A 14,179-nucleotide genomic window follows, 5' to 3' on the forward strand; every position below is an offset into this window, starting at 1 on the left:
GTCAATATTTTATATTGCTATGGAGATTGATAATAAATCATGTATTCCATCCACATAAATAAATTGATAGATAAATAATTACATATCTTATATCACTCTACAGATTGATAAATAAATTATGTATTCCATATCACTATATTTATAAATTGATAGATAAAATGTATTCCATACCAGTTGTTTTACATTGCTATATCACTTTATAAATTGATAGATAAATAGTTGTTTTACATTGATTAGCACAATGAAATAATTTAAGCAAAGTCTGATAAATAAAACTTCATTTTTTAACAAGATGTAACAATTTGATCTAATATACACTTAAAAATGAAATCTATTTTCATACGGTGCAAGGTAATCTTCTCGTTCTTTATCAGCACAAATAAATTAAGTGTAATTATATATTAACTCAGATTTCATGTCATTGTATCATCTTATCTATACTGTAAGTGTGTGAAAGATAATTCTAATTTAATTTAAATCTGCAAAAATTTCGATTTTGATTTACATTAATACAGGGTTTTTTTTCTTAAACATGTTTTTTATATTTACATTTCCACTGGACATGGAATCAAAAGGAAGGTTTTCCTGTGATTTTTTTCCAAATTGGTGTATGAAAATGTCATTACATTTCTACCATATGTCGACTGCCATTCTACTGTGCCTTGCCTATTTGTATTTTTTCGTAATTCAGAAAAAAGACCAAGTTTATATGAGCTATTCCTTCATTAAGCACAAATAAACCAACCCTGCTCACCATTACATGAAATTTGAATATTCCTCTTAAGAAATGATGACAATAATCTTTAACTGCAAAATCCAAGATGGTCGCCTTTCGCTTATTTTATTTTCCTGATCAGTACCAAAATCAAAAGGGCACAACTGGGGACCGAGAGGAACCTAAATATGAAATCTGAGAGATATCCAAAATGTCTTTCCCATGAAATAGCACTGTCAAACTTTGTCAAAATAAAAAGTCACCAGGCCACCTGCCAGCCCTTTGGTTTTTACTGATCAGTCTTCAAAATTCAACAGGTACAACTAGGAACCAAGGGGAACCTTCGCATGGAATTAGAGAAAGATCAATTGAGAACTCTCAAGAAGTAGCAATAACAAACTTTCACTGTTAAACTGACCAAGGGAAACCTACATATGAAATTTGAGAAAGCTCCATCCAGTGCCTCTCGAAAAACAGCAATAAAAACAATTATTTATGGACAGAAGACAGATGTAAGGCAACTGATAACAATTTTCAAAAGATTTATCAAGTTTATCTCATACATATCATCATCAGTACAATTTTATTTTACCGGTATATGTTATTGAAGTCTTATTTATATGGCTTTATATTAAATAATGTATATTTCAAACCTGTTTTTTAATCAGAAGAGATAAATTATGTTCTTTACCAGTGTTTCATTTGAAGAGAGAAATTGCATTTTTATTTCAGTTTTCTTTGAATCTGAGGAAACAAATTTTGCTTTATATCAGTTCTCACATCAGCAAAGATAAATTTCATTTTACACCAGTATTTTATTCAGAAATGATCGTATTTCGTATTTCAGATGAAACATTTTAATCAGAAGACATCAATTATGTTTTTGTATCAGCCAAAACAAATAAAACTAATGAATAAAAAAGCAAGAGGCCCAGAGGGCCTGTATCGCTCACCTGGATCTTTATGACCAACAGTACTATATCTGTGCATATGTTCCACAGTAGATGCTTAAAGCAATATGACAAATTACTCCATATGGGTTCTGTCCCTTAGTAGTCAGCCCCCTCATCTGTGCAATGTTGAATTGAGACTTTCTAATGGTGTTTCCAGTTAAATATAATTGATAGCTTTTTTTCAAATCAAGGAATGAAGATGGTCAACCGATATAGCAGAAAAACTCTTAGTTATAGCTGGACGGATGACCCAGGACAGCAGAAGCTTACTTGCCCTATCGATCGTTGTTTACAAACACAGATACAACATATTTGAGACTTGCACAAGTCAACAATATATAGCAAAAATTAAATATAAAGACAGGAAAAATCAAGGTACATGTGATTATAAACCATAATCCTAACTCATAACCAATAATAAGACCTTTCATGCATATCATTAGTCAGTTAAGCCCTACCCACTGGAGATCTACTGATAACAATTCACTGTAGACCTATAAACACTGCATAGCAAATGGCTTCAACTTAAAATTTCTGATTTATTTATACTATAATTATGAAGAATCTTACATCACAATGAAGCTCTGGCAATTCTGTTTCTGATCATGTTTTCTTTATTTTACTGCTGTGAATAGAACATAGGTAATTGGCTCACATGTATTTTTTTCATTGTGTAACATTACTTATCCCTAGCCCTCCAGACCACCAGTGGGCGTGGCCCAATCTATTGTTTTAGGAACAGTGTGAAGCCACTGTGAAAGATCTTTATAATTTTTTTCCAAATCACGCCAAGAAAACTTCCAGCCAAATATGTCCCATTCATTAAGTCAGGAAGGTTCTATTTGTATATAAGCAATTATTGGCCAAATATGATGGCTTTTTGGTTAATCAGAAGAAGTTGTTTAACTATTTTACTAAATTTAACCCAAATGACCTTAAATATCATAATGGGTCAAGCTATTTTTTCACACACTATGTGGGCACCATTAAGGGAACCTTTTGGCCAAATATTATGATCCTAGGCCTTTAGGTTAATTAGAAGTTGATCAAAGGTTTAACACATTTGACTGTTGTGACCTTGAATATGGGTCAAGATCATTTCTGTTCTCAAATATTACTGGGCATCATAGAGAACCTAGATGTTTTGGATAATCAGAAAATGTCATTTAAAGGTTTAACCTATTTGACCCCTGTGACCATGACTATGGGTCAATGTCATTTCTTTTCGCAAACTTTCTTGGACTTCATAAAAGGAACATACTGGCCAAATATAACGATTCTAGGCTTTTCGATATTTCAGGAGAAATTGTTTAAACGTTTTAACTCATTTGACCCCTATGACCTTGAAGATTGGTCAAGATCATTTCTTTTAGCAAACTTTGAACGACCCCATAAGAGGAACATAGCAGCCTAATATAATGGTTCTAGGCCTTCCGGTATTTTGGAAGAAGTCATTTAAATGTTTTACCATATTTGACCTCTGTGACCTGGAATATCGGACAAGGTCATTTTTATTTGCAAACTTTGTTGAGCTTCATCAAAGGAACCTTCCAGCCAAATATAATGATTCTAGGCCTTCTGGTATTTTGAAAGAAGTTGTTTAAAGGTTTTAACTCATTTGACCTCTGTGACCTTGAATACGAGTCAAGGTTATTATCTTTCGCAAACTTTGTTGGGCTTCATCAAAGGAACCTTCGAGCCAAATATGATAACTCTATGCCTTTCGGTATTTCAGAAGAAGTTGTTTAAATGAAAAGTTGACGAACACAGGACTTACGGACGACGGACAGACGACGGATGGACGACGGACGTCGCGCAATGGCATAGGCTCACTTGGCCCTTTGGGCCAGGTGAGCTAAAAACTGTACAATCCCTTAATTTCCCTTATATTTACAAGTCAACACATGATCTTATAAATTTTATCAACTTTCTATTTGGCAATTGTGTATTTGTCTCTTTCATTTTAAAAACACATCAGTACAAAAGCCTATCTTTAATGTCATTAAGATGCATTTTAACTTTTGAATTGAAATATTTTTCTACTGCCATAAAAGCAAAAACATTCTGAAAAAAATCTACTAATTTCTACAAAGAGTCATTATGATAAGATGACAAAAGAAGGCCTGAGAATAAAGTATGTGCAAATTGCGTGCAAATTTTTACCATGGTTCAAATGCCACTTCCCTATGACGCTCGGCGAAGTTTCCTAGGTACCTGTGTTATCAGTAGGAACAATGGATTATCATCGCATTTAAAGATATTTGAAACTTTTCTGTTTAGATTTATTTTTAATAAATCTGAGTGAATTTGGTTATATAATGGAATAGTCTACAAGTATTGATAAACAAATCAAAGATATAACACATTAATTATCTAAAAAAACTCAATGTAACACAAGCTTCATTAAGGTTTAATCAGAATCCATATTAATAAACATGAATAGATATTTACAGAATCAATAAACACCTGAATATCAGAACAAAACCAAAATAGAAACTTACAGGTATAACTGTAATCCATCAGGTAACAAAATTATCAGCAGTATACAACTACAATGAATGCCACTTCTTGTCATATTTAATTTTACACAAGTGATCATAATATCTTATGAATGTTATTTACATTTTTAATGTGATTTGAGAAAAACTACCTCTGATTTGAGGTTTTTTCATGTAAAACCAATTTTCATGAGGTAATACTTACCATAACTTTAGTATTCAAATATGGTGCCTACACCCATCTTTGTATCCCTAAAAACGAAAGATTAAAAAAGCCCGCCCTCCCTACGATCCATGAGCCATCACAGCAAAAACAGAACAATGATCTCACTTCCTCTAACAACCTTTATGGAGTACACAGGAGAAAGATGAATGACATCGTCATGGAGGCTCCTCCGTACAGTGTTTACATGCAGAGAGCCAAACAGCCATGGCTGCAGGCTTGGGTTTTAGACCCGAAGCCGACCGCTGTGATTTGGAGACCAACAGGTCCGCATGGGAGACAGAAGTCCTAATGGTCCAGCGAACCTTCCTAGGACCAGCCAACAAGGCTTCCGAAGTAGCAGAACATTGGGGGGAGTCTTAACTGCTTAAACGTCTCCTGGAGGGAGAGACCAACCCCCAGGGATTCCAAGAGACTGCTCTCCAAAGAAATGAGAACACCCATGAGCTGAACCCCAACATAATAAAATTGTAAGCAAGAAAAACAGACAAGTTTTTGACAAAAATGAACAAACAAACAACGAACCAAAGACTTAACGTAACACGTCAACAATGCAATGTCCCTAAAAAACCTTCGACAAAGCAGCAATATAAGAACAAACTACAAGTAATATCCAAAACAGCAAAACACATGGTCACCCACTCGAACACATGAAGAAAAACAAGGCCGAAAAATGGGCGGAAATAAACATAAAACCATGTCATATAACGACAACATAAATTGAGGAGATGGGTTTAAACCTCAATGTGAGTAGCAAGTAATACACATACAATGAATGAACTACGAGGAGGAACTGAAAGCACTCAGCTTAAAACTGTCCGGACTCATCAGCAGCCATAAAGGAAAGAGAAGGGAGATCACTCTATGTTTCTGCAGTGATGGCTCATGTATTGTAGGGAGGACTTTTGTTTTTTGGGATACAAAGATGGGTGTAGGTACCATAATTGCATACTAAAGTTATGGTAATTATTACTGAAATAAAAAATTGCTTTATTTCTCATTGCCATACAAAGCAAATGTAATAATCGTGCTTTCATCTTAAGAGTGTTATGTTTCCCTGGTCAGGTTGTACAGTTGTGATATCAAACAAGGTTACACAATGTGCTATGGGCTATCAATTGTTTGAAACAGACGAAATATTTTTTAACTTTTGCACATCTGTGTGCATGTTGTGCAGTTCTATCACACAGACATGGTTTTATCATGGTTCATATCAAATTTACAAATGGCTGACAGATAACTATGAAACTGGGTTTATTTACTTTCTGAATATACATCTGTATAAGAGTACAGCTCACTATATCACCCAATCAAGTCATATATCTATAGGTTAGACACATACAGATCTATCAGGTACAGACTGACAAGTTATATACACTTGTTACTTAGAAAGTTTTGTTTACAAAGTGCTATACATGTTAGAAATATATTATATATGTAAACATTTAGTTTTGTTTACAAAGTGCTAAACATGTTAGATATATATTATACATGTAAATATTTAGGGACATCTCTTTTCATCGCGGCAATAAATCGTCTAAAATCTCATACCGCCAGCGAGGAAATTTCATTTTCATTATCTCTGTATTACTCTTTTTTATCTATCATTCTATGAACAAAAATATATACGCAGGTGATTTTTAAGTGTTGTGTTTCCGACATCAATCCTACACTATTCAGATTCTAATCTGTCATGTATGCACTCATATACAAGGTAATTTTTGTTGCTTGAGGCAACCAATCACCGCTCCCTGCAGTGTGAAATTATATGCTAGAAAGATGAATTAACCCATGGTCCTGTGATATTTTGAAGACTTTCAAATTAAAATTACCTTTAATTCATAATAAAAAATAAAAAATTGATACACCTATGATCACTACTTAGTCATAACTGTACTAGTTTTCTAATTAGTCATAACTATACTAGTTTTCTAATTAGTCATAGCTATACTAGTTTTCTAATTAGTCATAACTATACTAGTTTTCTAATTAGTCATAACTATACTAGTTTTCTAATTAGTCATAACTATACTAGTTTTCTAATTAGTCGTCATCACTATACTAGTTTTCTAATTAGTCATAACTATACTAGTTTTCTAATTAGTCATAACTATACTAGTTTTCTAATTAGTCATAACTATACTAGTTTTCTAATTAGTCATAACTATACTAGTTTTCTAATTAGTCGTCATCACTATACTAGTTTTCTAATTAGTCGTCATCACTATACTAGTTTTCTAATTAGTCATAACTATACTAGTTTTCTAATTAGTCATAACTATACTAGTTTTCTAATTAGTCATAACTATACTAGTTTTCTAATTAGTCATCACTATACTAGTTTTCTAATTAGTCATCACTATACTAGTTTTCTAATTAGTCATAGCTATACTAGTTTTCTAATTAGTCGTAACTATACTAGTTTTCTAATTAATCATCACTATACTAGTTTTCTAATTAGTCATAACTGTACTAGTTTTCCATTTAATTTTCAGTCCATATTATCAGTCAACTATATACAAACCTCCCTTACTTTTTAAATGTGGGATAAAGTAGTTAATCTGTTCCCTTTTATTTCATGTGATTGAGATAAATATACCGTTATTTAATTTTACAAGAGACTCAGCATTCCTGACTTTGGCAAAAGAGGAATATTCCAGGAAATTCAAAGCAGCACTGGTGTAAACAGACACCAGCATGTTTGACCAGACTGAGAGATATAGCCTGAAGAGGATATGGTCTCAGCATTGGTGTAGCTATTGAATAATTATTCCCATTTTCTAACAGACAATTGAGTGTCCAGCTTGACAAAGAGATTACTGTCCTGAAAAAGCACGATCTCAAGCTTTATTAAGTGTGATAATGTGTATTGAGAATTAGGCTTCATCAACAAAACAACAGGCACAAGGATCCTTCATCGCTCACCTGGCTAATGGCAGAAGTCAGATTCATTTTTCATACAAAAAATGCTTTAGATTAAACCCCCATCCCTCCCATCCTAGGGGCTTAGGATAAACTATTTATAAAGATATGATTCCCCCTCACCCAAGAATAATTCAGACCAAAATTGGGCAAAATTTGATCATTCCCACTTGAGGAAAATACCAATAAATAATGGTTCAACTCCTATTAAATTCTATATTTAAGCAATGAACTGTATCTTTGTTACTAAACTTTTCCTACATGTAAATGTTAACACTTTGTATGTAATGCAATTTACCAGGGTTGTCATTCATTTCTTTCTTTTCTTTAACAAGCTAAATTCTTAAAATCAACAAAAATGTATTTATATCTGAGAAAGAAGTATAAAACATTTCTAACAATTTCAAATATATTTGTTTTAATACCATTCAGCAAAATTAAAAACCTGGTTTAATTAATGCCAAAGAAATCTAGGTCAAAAACTTGTGGAGAATTGTACATAAAAGTTTATTCTAAAGTAGGAAAATCCTGGTATGAAAAAGAATGCTAACTGGTGGATTTCTTTACTCTATCAACACTAATCTAGTGTTACCTTTTACTAAACAAACATTTTGTTTTAAGCTCTGAGTCTCAATACCTCAGTATTATGGCCAGAGAGCATTATCAGGGCAGTTTTAATGACTGTTTTCAAGGCAGTTTCAGCGACTGTTATCAGAGCTGTTATAGAGACTGTTATCAGAACTGTTATAAAGAATGTTATCAGAGCTGTTATACAGACTGTTATTAGAACTGTAACAAAGACTGTTATCAGAACTGTTACAGAGACTGTTATCAGAACTGTTATAGAGAATGTTATCAGATCTGTTATAAAGAATGTTATCAGAGCTGTTATAGAGAATGTTATCAGAGCTGTTATAGAGACTGTAATCAGAGCTGTTATAGAGAATGTTATCAGGACTGTTATAGAGACTGTTAGCAGAGCTGTTATGGAGACTGTTAGAGGAGCTGTTATAAAGACTGTAATCAGAGCTGTTATAGAGACTGTTACCAGAGCTGTTATAGAGACTGTTATCAGAACTGTTATAGAGAATGTTATCAGAGCTGTTATAAAGAATGTTATCAGAGCTGTTATAAAGAATGTTATCAGAGCTGTTATAGAGACTGTTATCAGAGCTGTTACAGAGACTGTTATCAGAGCTGTTATAGAGAATGTTATCAGAGCTGTTATAGAGAATGTTATCAGAGCTGTTATAGAGACTGTTATCAGAGCTGTTACAGAGACTGTTATCAGAGCTGTTATCAGAGCTGTTATAGAGAATGTTATCAGAGCTGTTATAGAGACTGTAAGCAGAGCTGTTATAGAGACTGTTAGAGGAGCTGTTATAGAGACTGTAATCAGAGCTGTTATAGAGACTGTTAGCAGAGCTGTTATAGAGACTGTAATCAGAGCTGTTACAGAGACTGTTATCAGAGCTGTTATAGAGAATGTTATCACAGCTGTTATAGAGAATGTTATCAGAGCTGTTATAGAGACTGTTAGCAGAGCTGTTATAGAGAATGTTATCACAGCTGTTATAGAGACTGTTAGAGGAGCTGTTATAGAGACTGTTAGCAGAGCTGTTATAGACACTGTAATCAGAGCTGTTATAGAGACTGTTATCAGAGCAGTTATAGAGATTGTTATCAGAGCTCTTATAAAGACTGTTATCAGAACTGCTATAGAGACTGTTATCAGAGCTGATTTAGGATTTAGAGATTGTAATCAGACATTATACTGTAAAATATCTTAGATTGTGTTCTGACTAACTCTACCAGATATTATACTGTAAAATATCTTAGATTGTGTGCTGACTAACTATACCAGACATTATACTGTAAAATATCTTAGATTGTGTGCTGACTAACTCTACCAGACATAACACTGTAAAATATCTTAGATTGTGTTCTGACTAACTATACCAGACATTATACTGTAAAATATCTTAGATTGTGTTCTGACTAACTCTACCAGACATTATACTGTAAAATATCTTAGATTGTGTTCTGACTAACTCTACCAGACATTATACTGTAAAATATCTTAGATTGTGTTCTGACTAACTATACCAGACATTATACTGTAAAATATCTTAGATTGTGTGCTGACTAACTCTACCAGACATTATACTGTAAAATATCTTAGATTGTGTTCTGACTAACTCTACCAGACATTATACTGTAAAATATCTTAGATTGTGTTCTGACTAACTCTACCAGATATTATACTGTAAAATATCTTAGATTGTGTTCTGACTAACTATACCAGACATTATACTGTAAAATATCTTAGATTGTGTGCTGATACTGTAAAATATCTTAGATTGTGTGCTGACTAACTGTACCAGACATTATACTGTAAAATATCTTAGATTGTGTTCTGACTAACTCTACCAGACATTATACTGTAAAATATCTTAGATTGTGTTCTGACTAACTCTATCAGACATTATACTGTAAAATATCTTAGATTGTGTGCTGACTAACTCTACCAGACATTATACTGTAAAATATCTTAGATTGTGTGCTGACTAACTCTACCAGAACATTATACCGTAAAATATCTTAGATTGTGTTCTGATACTGTAAAATATCTTAAGATTGTGTTCTGACTAACTATACCAGACATTATACTGTAAAATATCTTAGATTGTGTTCTGACTAACTCTACCAGACATTATACTGTAAAATATCTTAAGATTGTGTTCTGAATAACTATATTAGCATTATAAAGTTAAGTGTCTAAGACTGTGTGGTGATTAACTATTACAGACCCCATACTGTGTTATATATCACACCATCTTACTGTTACTTTGACTTTCTTTCACCCAGTTCATGCATTAAGTTACACAAGTATTAGAATCAACAATTCATACATGTTAATGTGATTGTTATTGAGAAAAGTGATATTAGACAATGTATAAATACCTGCGGTCTGGAAGAAGATACAATTTGCAATAGGGGTTGCGGAATTTGCCTTGGTCAGTCAGTGGGAGGTCCAGAGCACTGATGATAGTAATTATCAACTCATGGCCTTTTGAGTTATACCATATCTTCACCTGAAAATAAATTTTAAGATTAAATACTCAAAGTAAGAAACTTTAACTGTGGATAATCCTGGGATATCCATGCATTTTTTCTCACTACTCTTATCATGTTACCAACTCCTTCCTTCAGGAGTAAAAGTCATGTGACCAACTCCTTCCTTCAGGAGTAAAAGTCATGTGACCAACTCCTTCCTTCAGGAGTAAAAGTCATGTGACCAACTCCTTCCTTCAGGAGTAAATGATAATTGGAAGGAAGATGTTTCTGCCCTGTGACAATTCCATTATTTTATGCTCTAGGACTGTTTCACTTGGTGTATCAGCTACATTGATTTATCACATGATTGAAACGCAATTCAGTAAATATATCCAATGTTAGAGGATTGAATATTACATCACGTACTCAAATTATCACCAGGATGTCCTGATTCATAAATACAAAGCATGAGGATGGCTTTCAGGTTTGCTATTTGTTTCCGTTTCCATTATGTCCACCCTCAGGCCCCTAAGGGTCGATTCAATGTTCAAAAGTTGATTCAACAATCAACGAATCAACAAGCATTAAAGAGAGGTAGTGTTTTGAAGCAAAACATCGACTAATTTCCCCATTTGGGGCTCCATCCCAAAGTCCCTTGGGGTCAAATCAACTCTCTGAATTTCAGATATGATTGCTCACTATCAATGACGTTTCAGACCAAATTTGGTTGAAATGCATTCAAGTATTAAGAAAGAGGAGAATTTTGAAGCAAATTATTGTCTAACTTCCTCATTTGGGGTTGAATCAACTTCCTGAATTTAAGAAATAATTGTCTGCTATCAAAGATGTTTGAAATCAAATTTGGTTGTAATCCATTCAAGCATTAAAAAGGCAAAGCATTTTGAAGTAAAATATTGTCTTATTTCCGCTTATGGGGAAACCAGTTTTCATGATGTAATACTTACCATAACTTTAGTATGAATATATGGTACCTACATCCATCTTTGTATCCAAAACAAAAGATTATAAAATCCCGCCCTCCCTACAATCCCATGATCCATCATGGCATAGACATAGAGTGATCTCCCTTCCTCAAAAACCCTTTATGGAGCACAATCTAAGATCATACGCCATGCCCGGGACTTCTTCTGAACCAGAAACTTTCTGGAGCATAAACCGGTCCTCCCCGACCACAGACAGAGTCCAATCGTCTTACTTGATTTTCCACCATTGCTTAAGAAACCAGAGAGACACTGTCCCTTGCAAAGTTCCGGATGAGGCAGATAGAGACCCTGCCAGACATGAGTATTGTCTGCCCACCCAGAGCCTAATCCTGCAGGAGAGGGACAAGAGCTTGAGATGGGAGGACTGTTGTCAAGGCGGCCAAGCTCTTTGTCTGCCATGGCCAAGGAGGTGAAAGAGTCAGGAACCCTTCTTCTTGCCCCCAGGAGGGTTCTTACCCTTCCTACCCTTCCCCTTGCTGCCATTGAAGCACAGAAAGTTGGGCAGTCGAAGATTTTGCCTTTTTCTTGGGAGGCACTGACCCTTGCAAGGCACTGGCCTGTCTGGGGCTGGCCGCCTTGTCCAAAAGACAAAGATGGACCAACACTTCCGGCAGGTGGAAACCAAGACATGTATGTGTTAGGCCCCTAACTGTTGGGATGCTGCTGGAACCCAAAACCATCCACAGGCTGGTTAAGGCCGCTCAGGGATGGATGCCCGCAGGCACCCATATATTCCAGATCAAGGGGGAAAAGGAGACTGGAAATCAATCTCCTAGCCAAAAACCCAGTCCCCTTGGAGGAAACCCCCTGGGCACCTCTGCACAGAGAACCTGGACCAGAAAAGACAAGGACCAGGAATCTGAGAAGGCAGAAAAGATGGCTCCGCATTGACACCAGGATTAGGGATCTGAGAGTCACTTTTCCAAATGGAAACAGACAACCCTGATAGAAAGACTGTAACCATGGGACCTGAACTTGAAAGGACAGGTCTGGCATTATGGCAGCCCCCACCAACAGCACCACATGGTGTGCCAGGATCACTGAAAGAATCAGTGACCGGCGGCTGAAGTCCCTACCCAGAGGCAGACCCAAAGGAAAACAGGAACTCCCAGCCAATTCGAGTCTGGACTGCACTGACCCAGGGTCGGCCTGTCCCCTCCTTACTCCAGGAAGCGCCTGGACAGGAAGGATCATTTCCTGCTTTAGGGAGGAACTTGAGGACATGAGAACTCTCCAGACAAGGACAGCTAAGTTGACGACCGGTTCAGAACCGGCAGCAGAAGACCTAGAAGGCTTGCTTCTCCTGCTGGAAGAAGAGGACAAATCCCTCTTATGACCCGAGGAGGCTCGCCAAACAGGCTAGGGGACATTGGTTAACGTGAGACTTCTCCATAAGGAGGACACAGAGAACAAGCATCATGCTGTCCCATTCCTCAAAGAAATGGGAGCAGTTATGAGCCATAACCTGAAACAAACCTGCCCTAGACATACTTATGACAAATATGAAAAATTGTAACAAAGTAATATCAAAAACTTAACTCAAAACTTACACAACAAGAGGCCCATGGGCCTTAACGGTCATCTGACATTAGATACAAGATATTTGACCCCTGTGACCTTTAAAGTGGGTCAAGGTCATTCATTTGAACAAACTTCATGCCAGTATGCTCTGTGCCAAGTATTAGCCCCCTAGACCTTCTAGGATTTGAGAAGAAGTTGTTTGAATGAAAGGTTTACGCACGGCGGACGGCGCACGGCGGACGACGACGGACGAAGCACGATGGCTATAGGTCATCTTGACCCAAAGGGTCAAGATGACCTAAAAATGCAAAGAAAACAAAGGAAACCAACATAGCCGAACCAAGCAAAAAAAGGCCACCATCAAAGTCAACAAAACAGCAACAAAAATTACCTTCAGTAAAAACCAAAATGGCAGCACACATGCTCATGGACTCGGACAAGTAGAGAAATAAAAAAAGCCGAAAATATGTTACAAATAATAGAAATAAAGGTCAAAATAGACACATAAGGAGAAGATGGGCAAATATAAAGGTGACTTAGCAAAATGATAACTCAGAAAACGAAACAATACGGTGAACGGAAAACAAATATCAGGACTCAACTGACAGGTCACATTGGTGTCATAAAGGAACGAGGAAAGGGAGATCACTCTTTGTCTCTGCCATGATGGCTCATGGATCGTAGGGAGGGCGGGATTTTTTAAAGCTTTTGCTTTTGGAATACAAAGATGGGAGTAGGTACCATATATGCATACTAAAGTTATGGTAATTATTACTGAAATGAAAATAAGTATAGGTATCCACACATCATAGGCAGTATATTATATATGTCATAATGAAGGGGTCAGGATGTCACAATTAACATATTGGCGCCTCAGGTATATCGAAAGCTAAATGTTCTTGTAGAACATTTCTGTTTTATGAAATCACTGTTAATGAAATATAAGGGTTTTTTTTCACGTTATAACAATATATTATCAAGATCTAATATGACTTTAGATAAAATGGAAGATCGTTTAAGATTTTAAAGTATATTAATTGTTTCCATTTCATTTAAGATTTCTGAAACATTTCAGAAAATTTTCATTTTAGCTGAAAAATTATTGAACACAGTTCATGAATTCATTTGAAATGATATCATGCAATATGAACCTATATGAAAATACATTCAAGTTTTTAGGTGATAATAACACTTCAACATTGTACTAACATTTAAATTCTTATATTTTATTTACCTGAAGCAATTCAAATATTAGAAAAATGTTATTTCAATGTTACACAACATTG

The 14,179-nt window shown here is 35.3% G+C and overlaps 1 protein-coding gene across 1 annotated transcript in view; it reads right to left on the reverse strand.

The window, feature by feature from the left end:
* The window catches only part of LOC132565136 (regulating synaptic membrane exocytosis protein 2-like), a 106,888-nt gene that overhangs the window by 25,936 nt on the left and 66,773 nt on the right, over positions 1-14,179 (reverse strand). Inside the window, exon 12 of the mRNA XM_060229747.1 lies at positions 10,276-10,406. Coding sequence (XP_060085730.1) covers positions 10,276-10,406 — 131 coding nt within the window. The remainder of the gene's footprint in view (positions 1-10,275; positions 10,407-14,179) is intronic.

Source organism: Ylistrum balloti, unplaced genomic scaffold, assembly GCF_031769215.1.
Source record: "Ylistrum balloti isolate Yb309-2 unplaced genomic scaffold, AGI_CSIRO_Ybal_v1 Utg369696, whole genome shotgun sequence".
NCBI lineage: Eukaryota > Metazoa > Mollusca > Bivalvia > Pectinida > Pectinidae > Ylistrum > Ylistrum balloti.